The sequence below is a fragment of the Meleagris gallopavo genome, chromosome Z, assembly GCF_905368555.1.
Source record: "Meleagris gallopavo chromosome Z, MGAL_WU_HG_1.1, whole genome shotgun sequence".
Taxonomy (NCBI): domain Eukaryota; kingdom Metazoa; phylum Chordata; class Aves; order Galliformes; family Phasianidae; genus Meleagris; species Meleagris gallopavo.
The window spans coordinates 54,174,443-54,189,681 of record NC_139435.1 but is presented as its reverse complement, the minus strand read 5'-3'; the positions used below and the strand labels follow the sequence as shown (position 1 = coordinate 54,189,681).

At 39.7% G+C, this 15,239-nt stretch overlaps 1 protein-coding gene across 1 annotated transcript in view; it reads right to left on the bottom strand.

The window, feature by feature from the left end:
- The window catches only part of NRG1 (neuregulin 1), a 461,683-nt gene extending 447,858 nt beyond the window's left edge, over positions 1-13,825 (bottom strand). Inside the window, exon 1 of the mRNA XM_085213119.1 lies at positions 13,620-13,825. Coding sequence (XP_085069245.1) covers positions 13,620-13,731 — 112 coding nt within the window. The 5' untranslated portion in view covers positions 13,732-13,825. The remainder of the gene's footprint in view (positions 1-13,619) is intronic.
- Positions 13,826-15,239: the final 1,414 nt, after the last annotated feature.

Here is a 15,239-nt window from a genome sequence, read left to right as displayed (position 1 = left end):
CGCTGCATCAGACTTGATCTGGTACTTCTTGGTTATCTACAAACATTAGTATTGCAGTCAGTGATGTTAAAGTCTGTATGATACAACACGCTTATTGAGCAAATAACATTAAAGAAGTAAGATTAAGTTTTAATTGCAAAAACAATAAGGGAAGACTATAGCTGTTAGGAAAAGAAGATTTCAAAACTAGTCTGTACTGAGGCTAAAGGTTTGTGTTTTGAAGAATCACTCATTAAATTTCTTCTTTAATTAAGATTTAAAACAAACAGTGGTCCAACACTACTGTAATATTTGCAAGATAGGAGCCATTGTGTTGACCATTAATAAATCAGTATAGAGGAAAGAGTCTTGCAGGAATTATCTTTTTCATCTCTGTATCTTTCCCATCATTTTTCCACTCAGTAGGAGGCCTTCAACTCATTCCCCTGAGAAGGATCCGACATCAAGACAACTGAGCATGAGACTTCTCCAAAACAAATGACACCAGAGTAGTTTTCTTTCTCTTAGCTGCAGAATTCCAATGCACCAGGTTTGCTCATCTGAAAATCAGGAGTGTTTTTTGTTTTTTCTGTTTATCAGACACCCACATACTTGTATTTATAGTGAGGACACAAGTCATTTTGAATTACAAGCCACTGCCAAAACTAATTAGACCCCTTTCTCTAAGTGTCAGCCATACGGAGCTATTGCCTGTATGATACTGCCAAGGGTGTTCATCTTTGGATGTCCCTGCAGGTTTCACTAAAAAAAAAAATCAGGTTGCTTGGCAAACAACTGTCAGTATTAGTAATTCAGATTCTTCTCCTCGGGAACAAGTGAGGCCACTTCCCAATTACTTCCCAGCCCAAAAGAAAACCAGTGGTGGCTGAGGTGTGGCAAAGCAAGAGTGCTGCTTTAGTGAGGGAAGGGAGGAGGTTGTGAGTGACCAGCCAACATCACTGAAGATCTAAAAGCCATTTCACTATCATAATGACACATTACTTTCTTGACTCCAAGATACTTCCAGTTACAGATGGACGATCCTGTTTTCTTCTTCACCTATCCTGATAGGACTAAGACATTTTGTTCAGTGTGAATCCAGGGGCTACCCTTGAAGTTGAGAGTAAGTTGACAGGAAGTGCAGAAAAAAAAAAAAAAGGCTAGTTCAGAATCTCTTTCACAGCACCAAGGTTTATAGCAATATATGTTCCTTAACATTGTAGTCAGGCACTTTAGAAACACATCCTCGCATGAAAGTAATACTGTTTTCCTCTTGCAAATGTTAATAACTGACCTGATCAGAAGAACAGAGGGAAGTTAAAGTGCAGTGGCATATGTTGAGTCCCCAGGAAGTGGGCTCTAACAGCTGGGCCACATTGCTTCTCAGCAGGTTTCCTTTTTTTCTTAGGCACTTCATGTTTGTTTGCCTGTGTCTTAAATTCTAACATCCTGTCCCAAACATCTAATGGGTCCCTAAGTTCAAAAGAAAAGGCAGAATGAATTTTAAGGGACAGATTTTAGCTAGGGAAATGCCTCTGCAGAAGATACAAGTACAAAGATTTTAATAGCAACATCTCTTTGCTTATGTATACTCATCCACATCAAAATGCCCTCCAAACCCTCAAGTGTCATTGAATTTCAGAATGACTGAAAAAAGGATGACAGTAACAACAGACCAATGTCATAAAAGGGCTTTTTTAGCTGAAAACAGAACAAAAGAAGAAAACAACCTGGTCTCTGTAGAGTTATCCGTAAAGGCTTTAATTTTCTATTGTGCCACAGGGAGAGATGCAAACATAAACACACACAACTGCACAAATTGGAAATGCTAATTGAAAATTAATAAATATTTTGAACACTCCAGAGTGTTTGCCTATCACTTTTCTCAAGATTTTAGTTGGATAAAAACCAAACATAGCTCAATCAGCAACAAGTTTTAATGTTAGGACATTTCATTTTCACTGTTCTCTTACTTTCAGACATATAGTGATGACTGAGATTGCCTGTTCTGAAGTTCTGTACAGAGCCTCTACAACTTTCCCCAAAGATTTCAAGTGTCCAATAAATGTGGGAGAAGCACACAGTGCAAAAAGTCTTAATTTAAAATCCTCAAGTGATATTTTCCTCTAATAGAAGGTGATCGTATTGACTTCTGCTTGTTGCAGAGACAGCAGACTGAATCCCTTGCAAACCACATTTTCAACTGTTAGCTAGATCTGTAGTTCTCCTCTGAAATCTCTTCAGTTAGGTCGTTTTCTAGGGTTCACATGAAAACTAGACATGTGAAAGATGAAATTCCACAATGTTTAAATGTAAGATGTACAAATATCGGCAGATTTTTAAAAAAACATCTTTTCAATTCCTCCAAGAGAGTGGTTCCAGTGTTCTGGCATTGTTTATGAACTCTGATTTCTTTCCACAGGTGCTGTCTCCAGACTACTCCAAATCCTGCTCTCCTGTCAAAAGGTGCAGCAAGGTCCCTGTTTCACAAGTTCTCTTTGAATCTATGTAAAAATGTACATACTGTTTAATATAGCATACAACTCACCAAGTGATCAAAGCATGTTCTGCCAATAGTCTCCTCCCATCCTTAACACTCTGTCAACACGCAGTGTTTCTTCCAGATGACTATTTCAGAATAGGAAGCCAATAAACAGTCATTGTATTACCCTAGATAGACTGGCATCCTACTACTTTCTGATTTCTAAAATACTTTTATCTCAAAACTTTTGTTTCAGAGTATGAGAGACTACAGGGCTAATAGGTAAAACCAATACCATTTACCTTCAGTCACAGATTTTTATCAATATCACAAGAAAGATTTCTATGTCAAAATTGCTTGTACACACTTAGGCAAGTTTTCTTTCAATTTGAAACTGAATTGCAAAAGATTTTATAAACTAAGCAAAGGTCTCATATAGTTGCGCAGGCAGTTGTGACTTAAGCAGACAAAAACGATGGTGGCATGTTGCAAAGGGGCATAATTCAAATTATATTACAGTGACAGTATCGTGTAAATGTCCCTCCCTCCTGATTCACCTACCAGCATGATCTTAGAGCAATTGAAGAATGAAGTGCCAATGACAAGGAAATATTCACATTTCTGTCAGAAGAGGAACTTCAAAAAAAAAAAAAAAAAAAAGTTCTAGCCGGGGAGGATGAAGACAAACAGACTGTTCCACTTCCAGAGATAATGAAATCTCCGTCTTACAAAAGCAGCCTTTCTGACCTATACTTAGGAAAAGATATAAAGATATGAAGATATACAAAGATTTACACCAAGCAGTCAGTATCCACAAATGAAAATGTGCAAACTAAAATATTTTATTCTCCGTAAGAAAATGATCAAATCTATAGAACTGTAAGAAACTAAAAGATCAGCATAAAATATGAGGAAGGAAACTAGAATACATTTCAGTAGAATTGACCTAAAATCAATTAGCAATCTGCAACCCACAAGAAACAAAAAAAAAAAAATTAAAAAAAAGAAGAAAAGAAAAAAAAAAAACAAAAAAAAATTGCAATGACCTTGAGCTACAAATTAACTGTCCTATAGAAAAAGAGAAAGTTATTTCCTCAAACATTTGATTACATAATACCTATCCTGATTATCAATAATTATCATTCAATGTCAGCTGAAAGAAAGAGGGAAAGAGGGGAAGGAAGGAAGGAAGGAAGGAAGGAAGGAAGGAAGGAAGGAAGGAAGGAAGGAAGGAGGAAGGAAGGAAGGAAGGAAGGAAGGAAGGAAGGAAGGAAGGAAGGAAGGAAGAAAAGGAAAACATCTGTTTCACCCATTGCTATACAATTACCGATTAGTTTTTCTGCAGAATTGTAATGCATCACAGTTAATAAAACTGTTACTGCTTCCTACATTTTGTCTGTGTTAAATTAGTACAGGGCAACTAACTTGTTTTCATTTCAGTCTTCTGCATAGTTCTCAATATGTTACGTGTCTTGCTGCAGTTATCTTCTAGCCAGGTCACCAAACCTGAGTTCATTCATCCTCATGAATTCATGATGAATTCATAAAGAAATGGAAATCTAAAGTTTTGTAAAGTTCCAGTGTTTTGCCATACACATACCAAAAAAAAAAAAAGAGAAAATTTCAGAAAATAAGTATGTATGCAAATATGAGAGCATGATCTACTCTGCTAGAGCTGTGTTGAGCAAAACAAAAGTGAAAAGTCATGAGGATGTATCATCGTTTTAAATTCCATCTGCCACTAAACCACTATGGCAGATTAATAAGTTCAAGGAATCTGGAAAGATGGAAAGCTTTCATTAAGTGAGTCAAAAGGTGATCCCACATTCAAGCATGCTTAGGAGAGTGTTCCTTGTCTCCAAGTGATGTCTAAAGGTGAGATAGATTAATTTCAAAGGGATTTCTGAAATCAATATAACAATAGAGCAGTAAATAGCTACTCTGTGATATTAAGGCAAATATTGAGCTTCTTAATAGATCCAGGTAAAGCAAACACCCCTGCAGAGTAGAGGAATTTTAAAACAAAGCATTATCTTTTGATCAGTATTTCTTTTTCTTTAATAAAGGTCTATTAAAAGTAACTTTCTTTATAATATCAGATTAAGAAAAACACTAATTTTCATGTATGGAAGAAACTTCTGATGAACTTCCAGTAAGGATGAGATTAAAGGTGCCATCAGGTTTTTGACCTGAGAGGTTTCCAGGGACTGTTTTTGACCTGAGAGGTTTCCTGGGACTTTGAGTTAAGACAAGCATGTGGAGCTAAGAGAACATTAGAGAGTTAATATAGCCTTCCATATGTGTTTAAATCTCAACATCAGCAAATCTGATCAGAAGTGCTAGTGTTTATAATCACACTTTCTATTCATTAGTAGGAGCAAAAGCATTGATCCTACCTGCAACACCAAAGTGATTATTCATTATTCCATGACTGGAGAAAGCTTTCAGAACGATCTACTTACAATTAGCCTCCTAGAACAGGAATTACACATGGAAGTAGGTCAGAATTGAAAGTAAAAAAGCATGGTCAGTTACATATAAATAACAGAAGAAAGTTTAAATACAATTTGCATTTGTAAATGGTCTACTTCTGTTCCCCTTGACTCTCTCACTATTCATCTTCTGAAGACATTGCTGCATGCAAACCTAACTGAATGTTTCTCTTGACCTTCATAACTCGTCAGTAAAGAAAGACATTTTCACAGACATAGCAGAACATCCTGTCCTGCCAAAAGAAAATCCCAAGTAAATTAAAGGATTGAAAATCTGGCTCCAAGCCAGAGACAAAATACTCATTTACCACAATTGGACAAAAATTCAATCCAGCTGAGCAGAGATACTTAATGGCACAGCATCCATCAAGCAGTTTCATACGTTTCTATGCATCAGGGAGAAAGATGTGTTAATAAACTCTTTCAGGATTTACTTGGTTTCTGGTATTTTTCCATACAAACCTCCTACAGGGTCCTCCAAGACACAGAAAAGAGGTGATGAAGAGAGCACATCGCAAAACCAGTGCAAGCTAGTCACCAGAAACCCAATATGAATCACAAAACTCGCAGTAAATAGCTACCCAGAAGTCAAAATACTCATAATAACTTTACGGTGCATAAAACAAATCTGCAGAGCACTTAATAGTAAACTAGACAAAATAAAAATACCCTAACATCCAAACATCAGCAACCACTTACTAGATTTGAAGCTCCCAACCAAAATACTTGGACAAGATGCCTAGAAAATCTACCACTTCTTCTGTGTTCCATGTTCTGGGTGTAGCTTTGTACTTAAATGTTTATAGCTTTATTAAGATTTGAATCTGCAGAATCTTTATAAACATATATTTACCAGCTTGAAGCCTGTGCCTTGATCTTCAGCAAAAGATCAGAAGCGTTTTACTTTTCTTATCTAGATGTGTTTTCTGAAAAAAAAAAAATATTTCTTTATAATATCCCATTCCTGAGATTTTTCATCTTCCCTTGTCAAAAGATCTCTCCGCATCTGAAAAAATATTCCCAAAGTAAATTTCACTGTGTTTTGTTTTAAATTCGTACTGTATAGTAAAAAGATTCTTGGAAAAACATCTCAGCTAGTCCAATTTCACCAAGTACTTCATTATAACAATTGTAATCATTGCGCTCACTGTTTATAGGAAGGTATCATATTTCTAATGAATACTTACATTTCATTAATATTCCACTTCATCTTTATGGTGTTGTTATGGAATATTGAAGATGCACATTCAAATCCATGCGAAGAGGACCAAAACTTATCATTTGAAAGTGGATGGAGAAGTATTCTCTAGCATACACATATACTTAAAACTTTCAGCTATGCAATTTACTGAACGTCAAAGGAGAAAAATCATTTCAGAATAGTCACTGAAATCATCTAAAGTGACAAACTGCTTTCCAATGCAATTTATGCTAGACTATAATAACAGCTCCAGGGTCTGTTCTTTCTGTTTGTGAAAGTCAATGCATGTTTTGCCACTGATTTCAGTACCGAAGCAAGTGCTAATATAAATCAGAATTTTGTGTATTTCCAAAAACCTACAATGTAAGTACTGTCCAGAACTCTTAAGGATCAACTTGTTCATGCTACTTGAGACTTGCCACACATCACAATCAACGCATATAATAGAAAACATCAATCAAAACCTTCACTGGTCTTGGGAAGACCTATCCACTTGTAGGGCACAGTAAAACTCTTTGATAAGATGTAAAAGATCAGCTGGAATTCTCTCTGATTAAGTTCAAACCTACAGAGACCATCGGCAATGACCAGTGGTCACGACTATGCAAATGACCAGTGGTCATGAACTGCTGCTCTCCATCAGTGCTGCATACAGCACTGGGCTCCTGAGAGTTCTGTCTCACCACTAGCTGGAGTGTCTGCAGAAATGTTCTTGGTTTAAGCACTGCGGGATCAAGCAACAGGCAGTGTGGTGTTAATCTCTACTGTCTTCAGGAAAGCACCAGTTGAAAACTAGCAATAATGTGACACCATCACTATTATTCTCCCACCCATGATAGAAATAGGACTCTTCAGTATATTACAAAACAATTCCCATTGAACATCAACAATCCTTTGCTTACTCCCACTAAGTTGAAAACCATGGCAACACCAGTGAGAAACTGTTAATGTTTCACTTTCAAACACAAAGTCAAAGGGGCCACACACTTCTAAGATTTAAGGAGGCAATATATGCCAGTAAAACATTGTTCAGGAGCCAGTCATTTGCTCCCAGAATATGTAGGATTGGATTCTTAAGCACCAATACTAGATAGCGACTATTAGTAGAACTCTGCACTTCAAAATTGTTCAGGAAAATAATATTACTATAAATAGTGATCAAAAATAGTACTGAGCATTGTAAATAAATAATGATAAAAAATAATACTGAAAAATTCGAACTGCCAGTTGATTCTGTAAAAACATGATTGATGACAGATGATTTCACCAAAGGAATGAATCAAAATATATTTGCTACTTGGAGCTAGTATTTTTCCCATGGCTTTATATTTCCCATTGAACAGTACAATAGAATTAACTGTTCTCCTTCAGCCTCAAATAGTTAATAACAAACACGAAAGTTGAGAAGAAAGAAGCATGTGGTGAGCATGTATGTGGCCTGCCCTAGTAAGAAAGACTGACTGTTTTAGACAGCTGTACCAAAAACTAATTGAGTCCCTATTCACCTGTTGTGAATCAGATTCCATCCCTCCACCAGGCTACCAAATGCTCTTTCACACAAAGAAAGTGCTAAAACATACATACAGATAACCGTTAAAAAATAACAACTGCTTTGTCTGAAAGTAGACAGATTATAAATTACTGTTGCTGTGAAAATACTTTCTGGCATAATGAAAAAAGATGCAGTACTGTGTATAGATTAGGACATTCTGAACATTTTCTGATAGATACATACTTATTAAGCAAGTCAATGTTAGGAAAACATTTTCAGATTATAGAAAATGTATAGGCTAATTTACACTGAAGACTTGATTTTTTTATTTGGGCAGTTTAGCTTGGAAATATGCCAGAATCCCAGTGTGTGCAGAAATCCAGATGTATTTTAGTTGAAGTCTGACATTTTCTAAAGTTCCTTATGCATCCTTGAAGCTTGTAGTTTCTTCTCTGCAAGTGAGAAAGTCCCCTTGAAACATGGAGGAATCATATCATCCCAGGAAGGCAATGCTTCCCAAATTTCTTCTGACTCACTTACTTACGATCTCCTGCATAGATAAACATGATGTGGAGCTGACAGCTTCTGCAGTTGCAAGTTTCCCTTTTGTTTACCCAGAGCTTGCATACATTTTTCAAGATAGCATGTGAAAGGTTTTCTGAGTCATATATTTGATACTCAAAGACCATGTTTTGGATGGTTTTTTGGTCAGATTTTGATATGAACTGCAACAGTTTCTGTCAATAGCTATATCAGGTTAAAAGTTAGCTATGAAGCAGACATATTTCCTCTCTGCCTTCCAAAAAAACTGGTATATATAGATTCTAATTAAGAATCTAAAACCTTTGTTAAGTCATAACATACTTTATAATCATTGAACATTTATAGATTCAGTTAAAAGTTAGTGAAGACATACATTGTGAATGCTTATTTAAAATCTTCATTAGTTTGCTCAGACATAAAGTGCTAAATTAAGCACTGAGATTCAGGGAAGTTGTTTGAGACTATTTGTATGTACAGCAACAGATTTTTCTTCTACAGCATACTCTACCCATCAATAAGCTGACATAAATAATAAAAATATCCATAATAAACTAATATGCCAGTTTCGTGAACTATTTTAACAATGGAACTGCTGGTGTGCATGACTCATTTTTTATTAAGGTAATGACGGTGATGCACCCTATTTAGATATGCATCCATTGCTGAAGATGATCTTGGCATGAGAACAGCAATATACCTATGCTATTCCAGAACGTTACACAATCAGAGAAGATGTATCTATTTGCAGGCAAAATGTATGCTCACTATCAAATAAATAATTACAATTACTAACAGAATGCAATGAGAGCACATTACTACTAAGCATTAGAGTGCAGCTCTCATGCATATCAAAAGATACACAAACATATATGCATGTAAATGTGGGCAAAGTTTTTCAGGTTGTCTAAAAATAACTTAATCCACATCTCTTGATTTTCTTTCCCATGCAAAAAGGTGACTAGACTCATTTCATGTTTAGAAGTATTAAGAATTGCATCTTGCAAAGCAGGTATTCTGATATGATTTATCACTCATATTATTTTGGAAGAAAACTGTGCTTGCCATTATTGCTGCTGGTGATATCAGAATTGGAACCCTCTGGGCAGTGAGACTGACACACGAGCAAAGCAGAGGCAATCTCTGCTTGACTCTTTCATATGACCAATCCCAGTCAAAAAACTGAATACAGAAGTGTGTGGTTGCATGTGGAAGGAATGATCAAGAAATATTGTTACTTCTACCACGTAAGTTGAAATAGTAGTAAATGAAGGTATGTGTGATGTCAGCAGGAAGATGTTCCCTCCTGGCAATGCAAGGTCCCTACCACAGGGTAGACTCTACAGATGCCAGAGACGATATTAAAATTCTCATTTGTTTCAAGGGCATGGGATTGGTCTCAAGATGAACACGAGAGGTAAACTGTGCACTCAGAAGAGGTGTTTAGCACTTCAGAAGTTTGCCTTTTGGGATGAGTTTCTCCATCTTAAAAAAAAAAAAGAAAAATGGCAATTGGTTAGACTGCGGGGAGGCTAGGAAGGCTGCAAAATCCAGCCCACAGAAGCCAGGTAGAAGCACTACCATCTAACTTGGCACATAGAGCTAGTGACAGGCAACTAGACTCCTGCAAGCAAAAGAGAAAAGGAGAAAAAGCAGTTCAAACAGCTGTTGGAGAAGCAACACAGAAAAAATCCCAAAGGGGCCTCCCAGGCAGGCTGCTTGATCAGGATCCAGCCTTTCAGAACTGTGGTTATTCCAACAAGAAGTATTATTCAAAGAAATAGTCTGCCCATGATGTAAACATGGGATTTACACAGGCATGACTACGAATGTTAAAGAAAGACAGAGAAATATACTCAAAACTTACGCTTTCAATTCAGCAAAGCATGCAGAGCGCACAATCTCAAAATAAGTATTTCCAGATAGTGGAACATCCTTTCTTTTAAAGAGACACATTAATCAATCTTAGCTAGCCTCAAACTGATGTTTATAGATAAAACAATTTAAAATGAACTATTGATGGAGTTTATTTTCAGTAGTGCTGGGAAAGGCTACAAATCAAAGTATCAAAGAGCAAAGTATTTAAAGTGGGTTTCAAGTCTGCTCTTTCCTCTTAATTTGAGTCCATCTGTGAAAGTGACTGTGAAATCATGTAGCTATTCAAAGACTGAGCTGACAACATGTTTAAAGTTTAGAATAAGCTTTCCTATTCCTCTCCTCTTCATTTGATTAGAAACATCTGTATGTCAGGAAGAAATGTGACACTTCAGACAGGGCTACTAACCAAACCTAAGTGATTTAGCACACTTGAGGGCTGGATTTAACCTTGTTGTTACAGAGAAGGCCTGCAACACCCACTAGAATTACATGTGTGCAAGCTGGGGAATAAAGATAAAAACAGACTCCCTAGTGCAGGCAAACATTAAGCCAACTATTTTTACCTCAGATCTCCAAATGTATTTTTAAGTTGCTAAAATTTAGGAACAACCCCTAAAGCAACTACAGTTAAGTAGTTAAATCTGATGTTAAGTTAAATCTGATGCATAGAGATGAAAAAATTTCACATGTTCTGTATATCATATCCATACATAATAGAAAAAAACGAATTTTAATTTCTCATTAAATTAAATGGATTTTAGGCACCATGGTGAGTATATTTAAATAATTTTTGTTAGTACAAAGATATTTTTGCAAACTCAATTAGTGCCGACATAGATACAATCAGGCTGTTATTATGCTCAGTGTTAATTTCATTATATGGCCTTGTGACAATCTCAAGACATGAAAGAAAAATAGTCAAAATGCCCATCTGTAGCCAGCACATACAACATACATTATTGCTAACTGGTTCATGAATTTCAGGTTGGACTGAAAGAGTGGTGTAGTATTGGAATAGGCTGCCCAAGAAGACAAAGGAGCCACCATCCCTGGAGGTGCTCAAGAACACTCCAGATGTGGTACTGAGGAACATAGGTCAGTGGACAATGTTGGTGGTGGGTGGATAGTTGGATTAGATGATCTTACGGGTCTTTTCTAACCTTAATGATTCTATGATTCTATAATAGCCATCCATAAAATTAACATACATGACTGCAAAACTGAGCCATCAAAACATTTTGGATCCTTAACTTCTTCCTATTTTAACTGCTGCTTAATGACAGTAAAATACGTTGCAAGTGCAGACAGGAGTACTTGTAATAAGAATATGGGGGCTGCATAAGACTGAACAAGTGCATGTTACATCAGAAGTACATGTTACATGAACAAGGCTGTTACATCAGAACCGACCCTCAGCCAGATGTTGACTAGTGCTGCCACGGCCTTTCTTGCAGAGGTTGCAGGGAAACTTCACATCCCAGTAGAAATTAAGGTAGGAAGGAATATGTGTTTAGTTGTTGCTAATGAGCAACAACTTAGTAGCCTTAGGTTGAGTGCCCCACCACCTCTCCTGTACAGGGGTGGAGAAGGCAGACGAATGCCAAAAGATTATCTCTGTTGACATTTCATCTCATGATTGATTGGCTTCTGTGTTCTTTTTACATAGACATTTCAAATTTCCCCTCATTAGTCACATGAGCAGTCCAGCTTGGAAGGTTCTATGATTATTTGCATGATTGATCATGCCAGCAGAGCACACAGAAGCCTAATGACTGAAGGTTCTGTCTTCAAAGTAGTGGGGAACATTTATTTTCATGGTAAAATCTGCCTAAAGTCAGTAGAAGCACTTACACTAGCAGAAAAAAATGGGAAAAGAAAACTTAGGAATGGGAAGCAATGTAAAGACATTCCTGAATCGTTTCATTTTTAACCTCTCACAGTTTCAGGAGAAGCAACTAAGGCCTAAGTGGGAAAGAAGTAACATTTTCTTTAGAACAGACTCAAGCAAAATGGTGTAGTTTCATCTTAAATAATGATGATAAAAATACATTGGTCTTCTAGCACAGTAAATGAGCATAAGTTGTGGCTTACAAGCTGGGATATGCCAGCAAATGACACACAAATCGTTCTGAACCAGAAAGAAGATTGAGTATGAATTGAGAGGATTCCAGATTTATTAGTTTTTACTCTCTCAAACCCAAGATTTTCATGGAATTCCATTTAGACTGGCCCGAATTATTGTGATATTATTGTGTCATTCATTTCGTATAAGGAAAAGTACATTTATGGCTTCTGCACAGTTAAGCAATGCTCCCTGTCCACAGCTAACCTTCCTGCTATTTAACAGACTTATTATCACAGAGTTTAATTCCTCTCAGTCTTAATCTAGCGATGCCTGTGGTACACAATATTGTTTGCCTTTTAAGCAGGCAACTTCCTATCAGCTTCCAAAAAATAACATAAAATAAAAATTAAAAGACCTAACAATGCCATTCATCACAGAGTTACAGAGTGCAGCTTCCATTAAATCTTATGAGTATCTAGGAGCAAAGACCTGTGGATAACTGAATGCAAAATCATGGCTTCTTCACCCGGAGACACAGGAGATCAGCAAAGAATATATTTAAGATTCAAAAATGAATGTAATTCCGAACATGCAACAGTGCAGTTCATTACTCATGCAAAAAAAGGTTTATTACAAGAAATGCTATGGAAACAATAAAGAACAGCATGGTTAGATGCTGTAGTCTAACAAGCCAAACACTGGATGAAAGAAGGGAGGATTTGTACTGGAATGTATAGTTACTACTTTTTTTACAATAAAAAGAGAAGTTTTCACTAAAATAAATGAATTTACTCCTCTGAGTAAGGATGCATTTTCCCCCAGGCATGAGCTTTATCACTATGTGACATAAGACTAAGAAAATGTAAGAATAACACAGCTAAGCTTCAACTGAGCTCAAATTCATTTAAGCTAATGCACAGCAAAACCAGACAGTATGTTTTCATTTGCAAAACTGCAGGGTGCCACTTCACGCTGCCTGCTGCAAACAAATACTGAGCAGATACAGTCTCAAGCCAACAGAAAAGCCCATCCGGCGCTGGGCTGCTATCCCGCGCTGTGCTTGTGTCACCCTACATTCTCGCCGATTACCCATGGTCGGATGTGCCGGCTGCTTTCTGCGACTACTGAATTGAAAATCTGCGTGTGGACCCGACAAGGCTCAGCCACATTCATTCTTCCCTAGCCCAGCGACTATCCCACTCCCGCACGGTGACTGCGTTTCAAGAATGGGGACGGGGAGCCCGCCTTTCCGCGAGCCTTTTGTGCCTTCACAGCCGCCGCGGAGCGGCCGCGCCCGGCACCGCGCTCAGCACCACGGACAGCGCCCCGCGGGAGACACGCAGCCCGCCGGGCCGGGACACGCGGGGCTGGCTCGGGGTCGGCTGGGCGCGGCCGCCTGCCGGGTGCCCACACACACACGCGCACGCACACACACACACACACACACACACATACACGCACACGCACACCGCGGCGCCGCTGGCACTCACCACATCCCCCGCAGGACGCCCCGCCGCCGCCGCCGCCGCCGCCCGCCGCCCGCGGCGCCGCCGACGCCCCCCGCAGCGCGGCGGCGGTGGCGCCGGGCGGCCGCGGCTCCATGCGGAGGGCAGCGGCGGCGGCTCGCCTGCCCCCGGCCGCCCCGCGGAAGCCGCCGCCGCCGCGCACAGCCGGAGCGGGAGGGCGGGGAGCCGCGGCCGCATGGTGCTGCCCGCCGCCGCCGCCCCGCCCGCCGCCCGCCCCCCGCGCACCGCACCGCCCCCGGCGCCCGCGCGACTGTGCACCCCCCGGCGGCCGGGGCTGTTGGCAGGGAGGCGGGAGCAGTCCCGGAGCCCCTGGTTCTCTGAGGCTGTGTGCAGGAGTTGCAGCCGTTCATTCGGCACTGCTTTTTTTCGACCGCTGCTTTCGTGAACCGAAGTGGATATTGTTCCTGTAGTGTACAGAGGTAGTGTAGGGATGTAAAGTGCTCCCTCACTGAGATAACATCCTGTCAGATTGAAATGTCTGTGGCACAGGCATCAGCAAGGGTATCAGAACTCCAAGCATACACAGAGCGATACCACCTGACCCTAAACGGTACTTAGACTAAGGACACAGTGTGGGCAAACAACAACAAAAGTGTAGGCCACAAGATTCCATCTTGAAAAGCTCATTGGAGAACCCAGATTTCTAACTTTTAATTAAAACAACAACAACCCTCTAGTGGTTCACTTACGCTTTCCAACATAACAGCAGGACCAGCTTGACACTTCTGATGATTTTATAGAACTATACAATAACCTGAGTTGGAAGGAACCCATCAGAATCACAGAGTCCAACCCCCGGATTCACACAGCACCACCCAACTCCAAACCGTCTGTCTGAAAGCGTTGTCCAAATACTCCTTGAACTCCAGTACTGGGGCTATGCCCACTACCCTGGGCAGCCCATCCCATGCCCACTGCTCTCTGCAGATCCTTTTCTTGAGCCCCAGCTGCCCCTCCCCTGATAGCTCCATGCCGTTCCCTCGGGCCCTGTCACTGTCACACAGAGCAGAGCTCAGCGCTGCCTTCCACTCCCTGTGAGGAGCTGCAACCACCATGAGACCTCCCCTCAGCCTCCTCTGCTTTGCACTGATCCCACCATGAGACCATAGCCACTCCTCACATGTCCTGCCTTCCAGACTCTTAATCATCATCACAGTCCTCTTTTGGAAGCTCTCTAATAGTTTTATGTCCATTTTATACTTCAGTGCCCAGAGCTGCACACAGTACTATGGGCCACGTCCAGTCAGGTTGGAAAGATACCCAATAGTGGGCTTGCTGGGTCCTCCTCCCATTTACTGAGCAATACCAAGAGAAAAAAAAGGAATCTTCCAATTTCCTGTCCTAATGAGTGCTTTACACTGCACTGTGCACCTTCTGCTTTTGGTGCACCTCCAAGCATGTCTGGCTCTGTTACCAGCGCCCATCTCTTCAAAGAACTGAAGATAATCAGAAGAGCTGACATTCACCTTTCTGCTCACAAGATGAAGAAAAGCACTGCTTGCTGCCTCTCCAGCCATATGCCATTCACCAGGCCTCTCCTCACCTCTGTGGTCTCTGCTGAATTTGCTCCATAGGGTCAGCCTT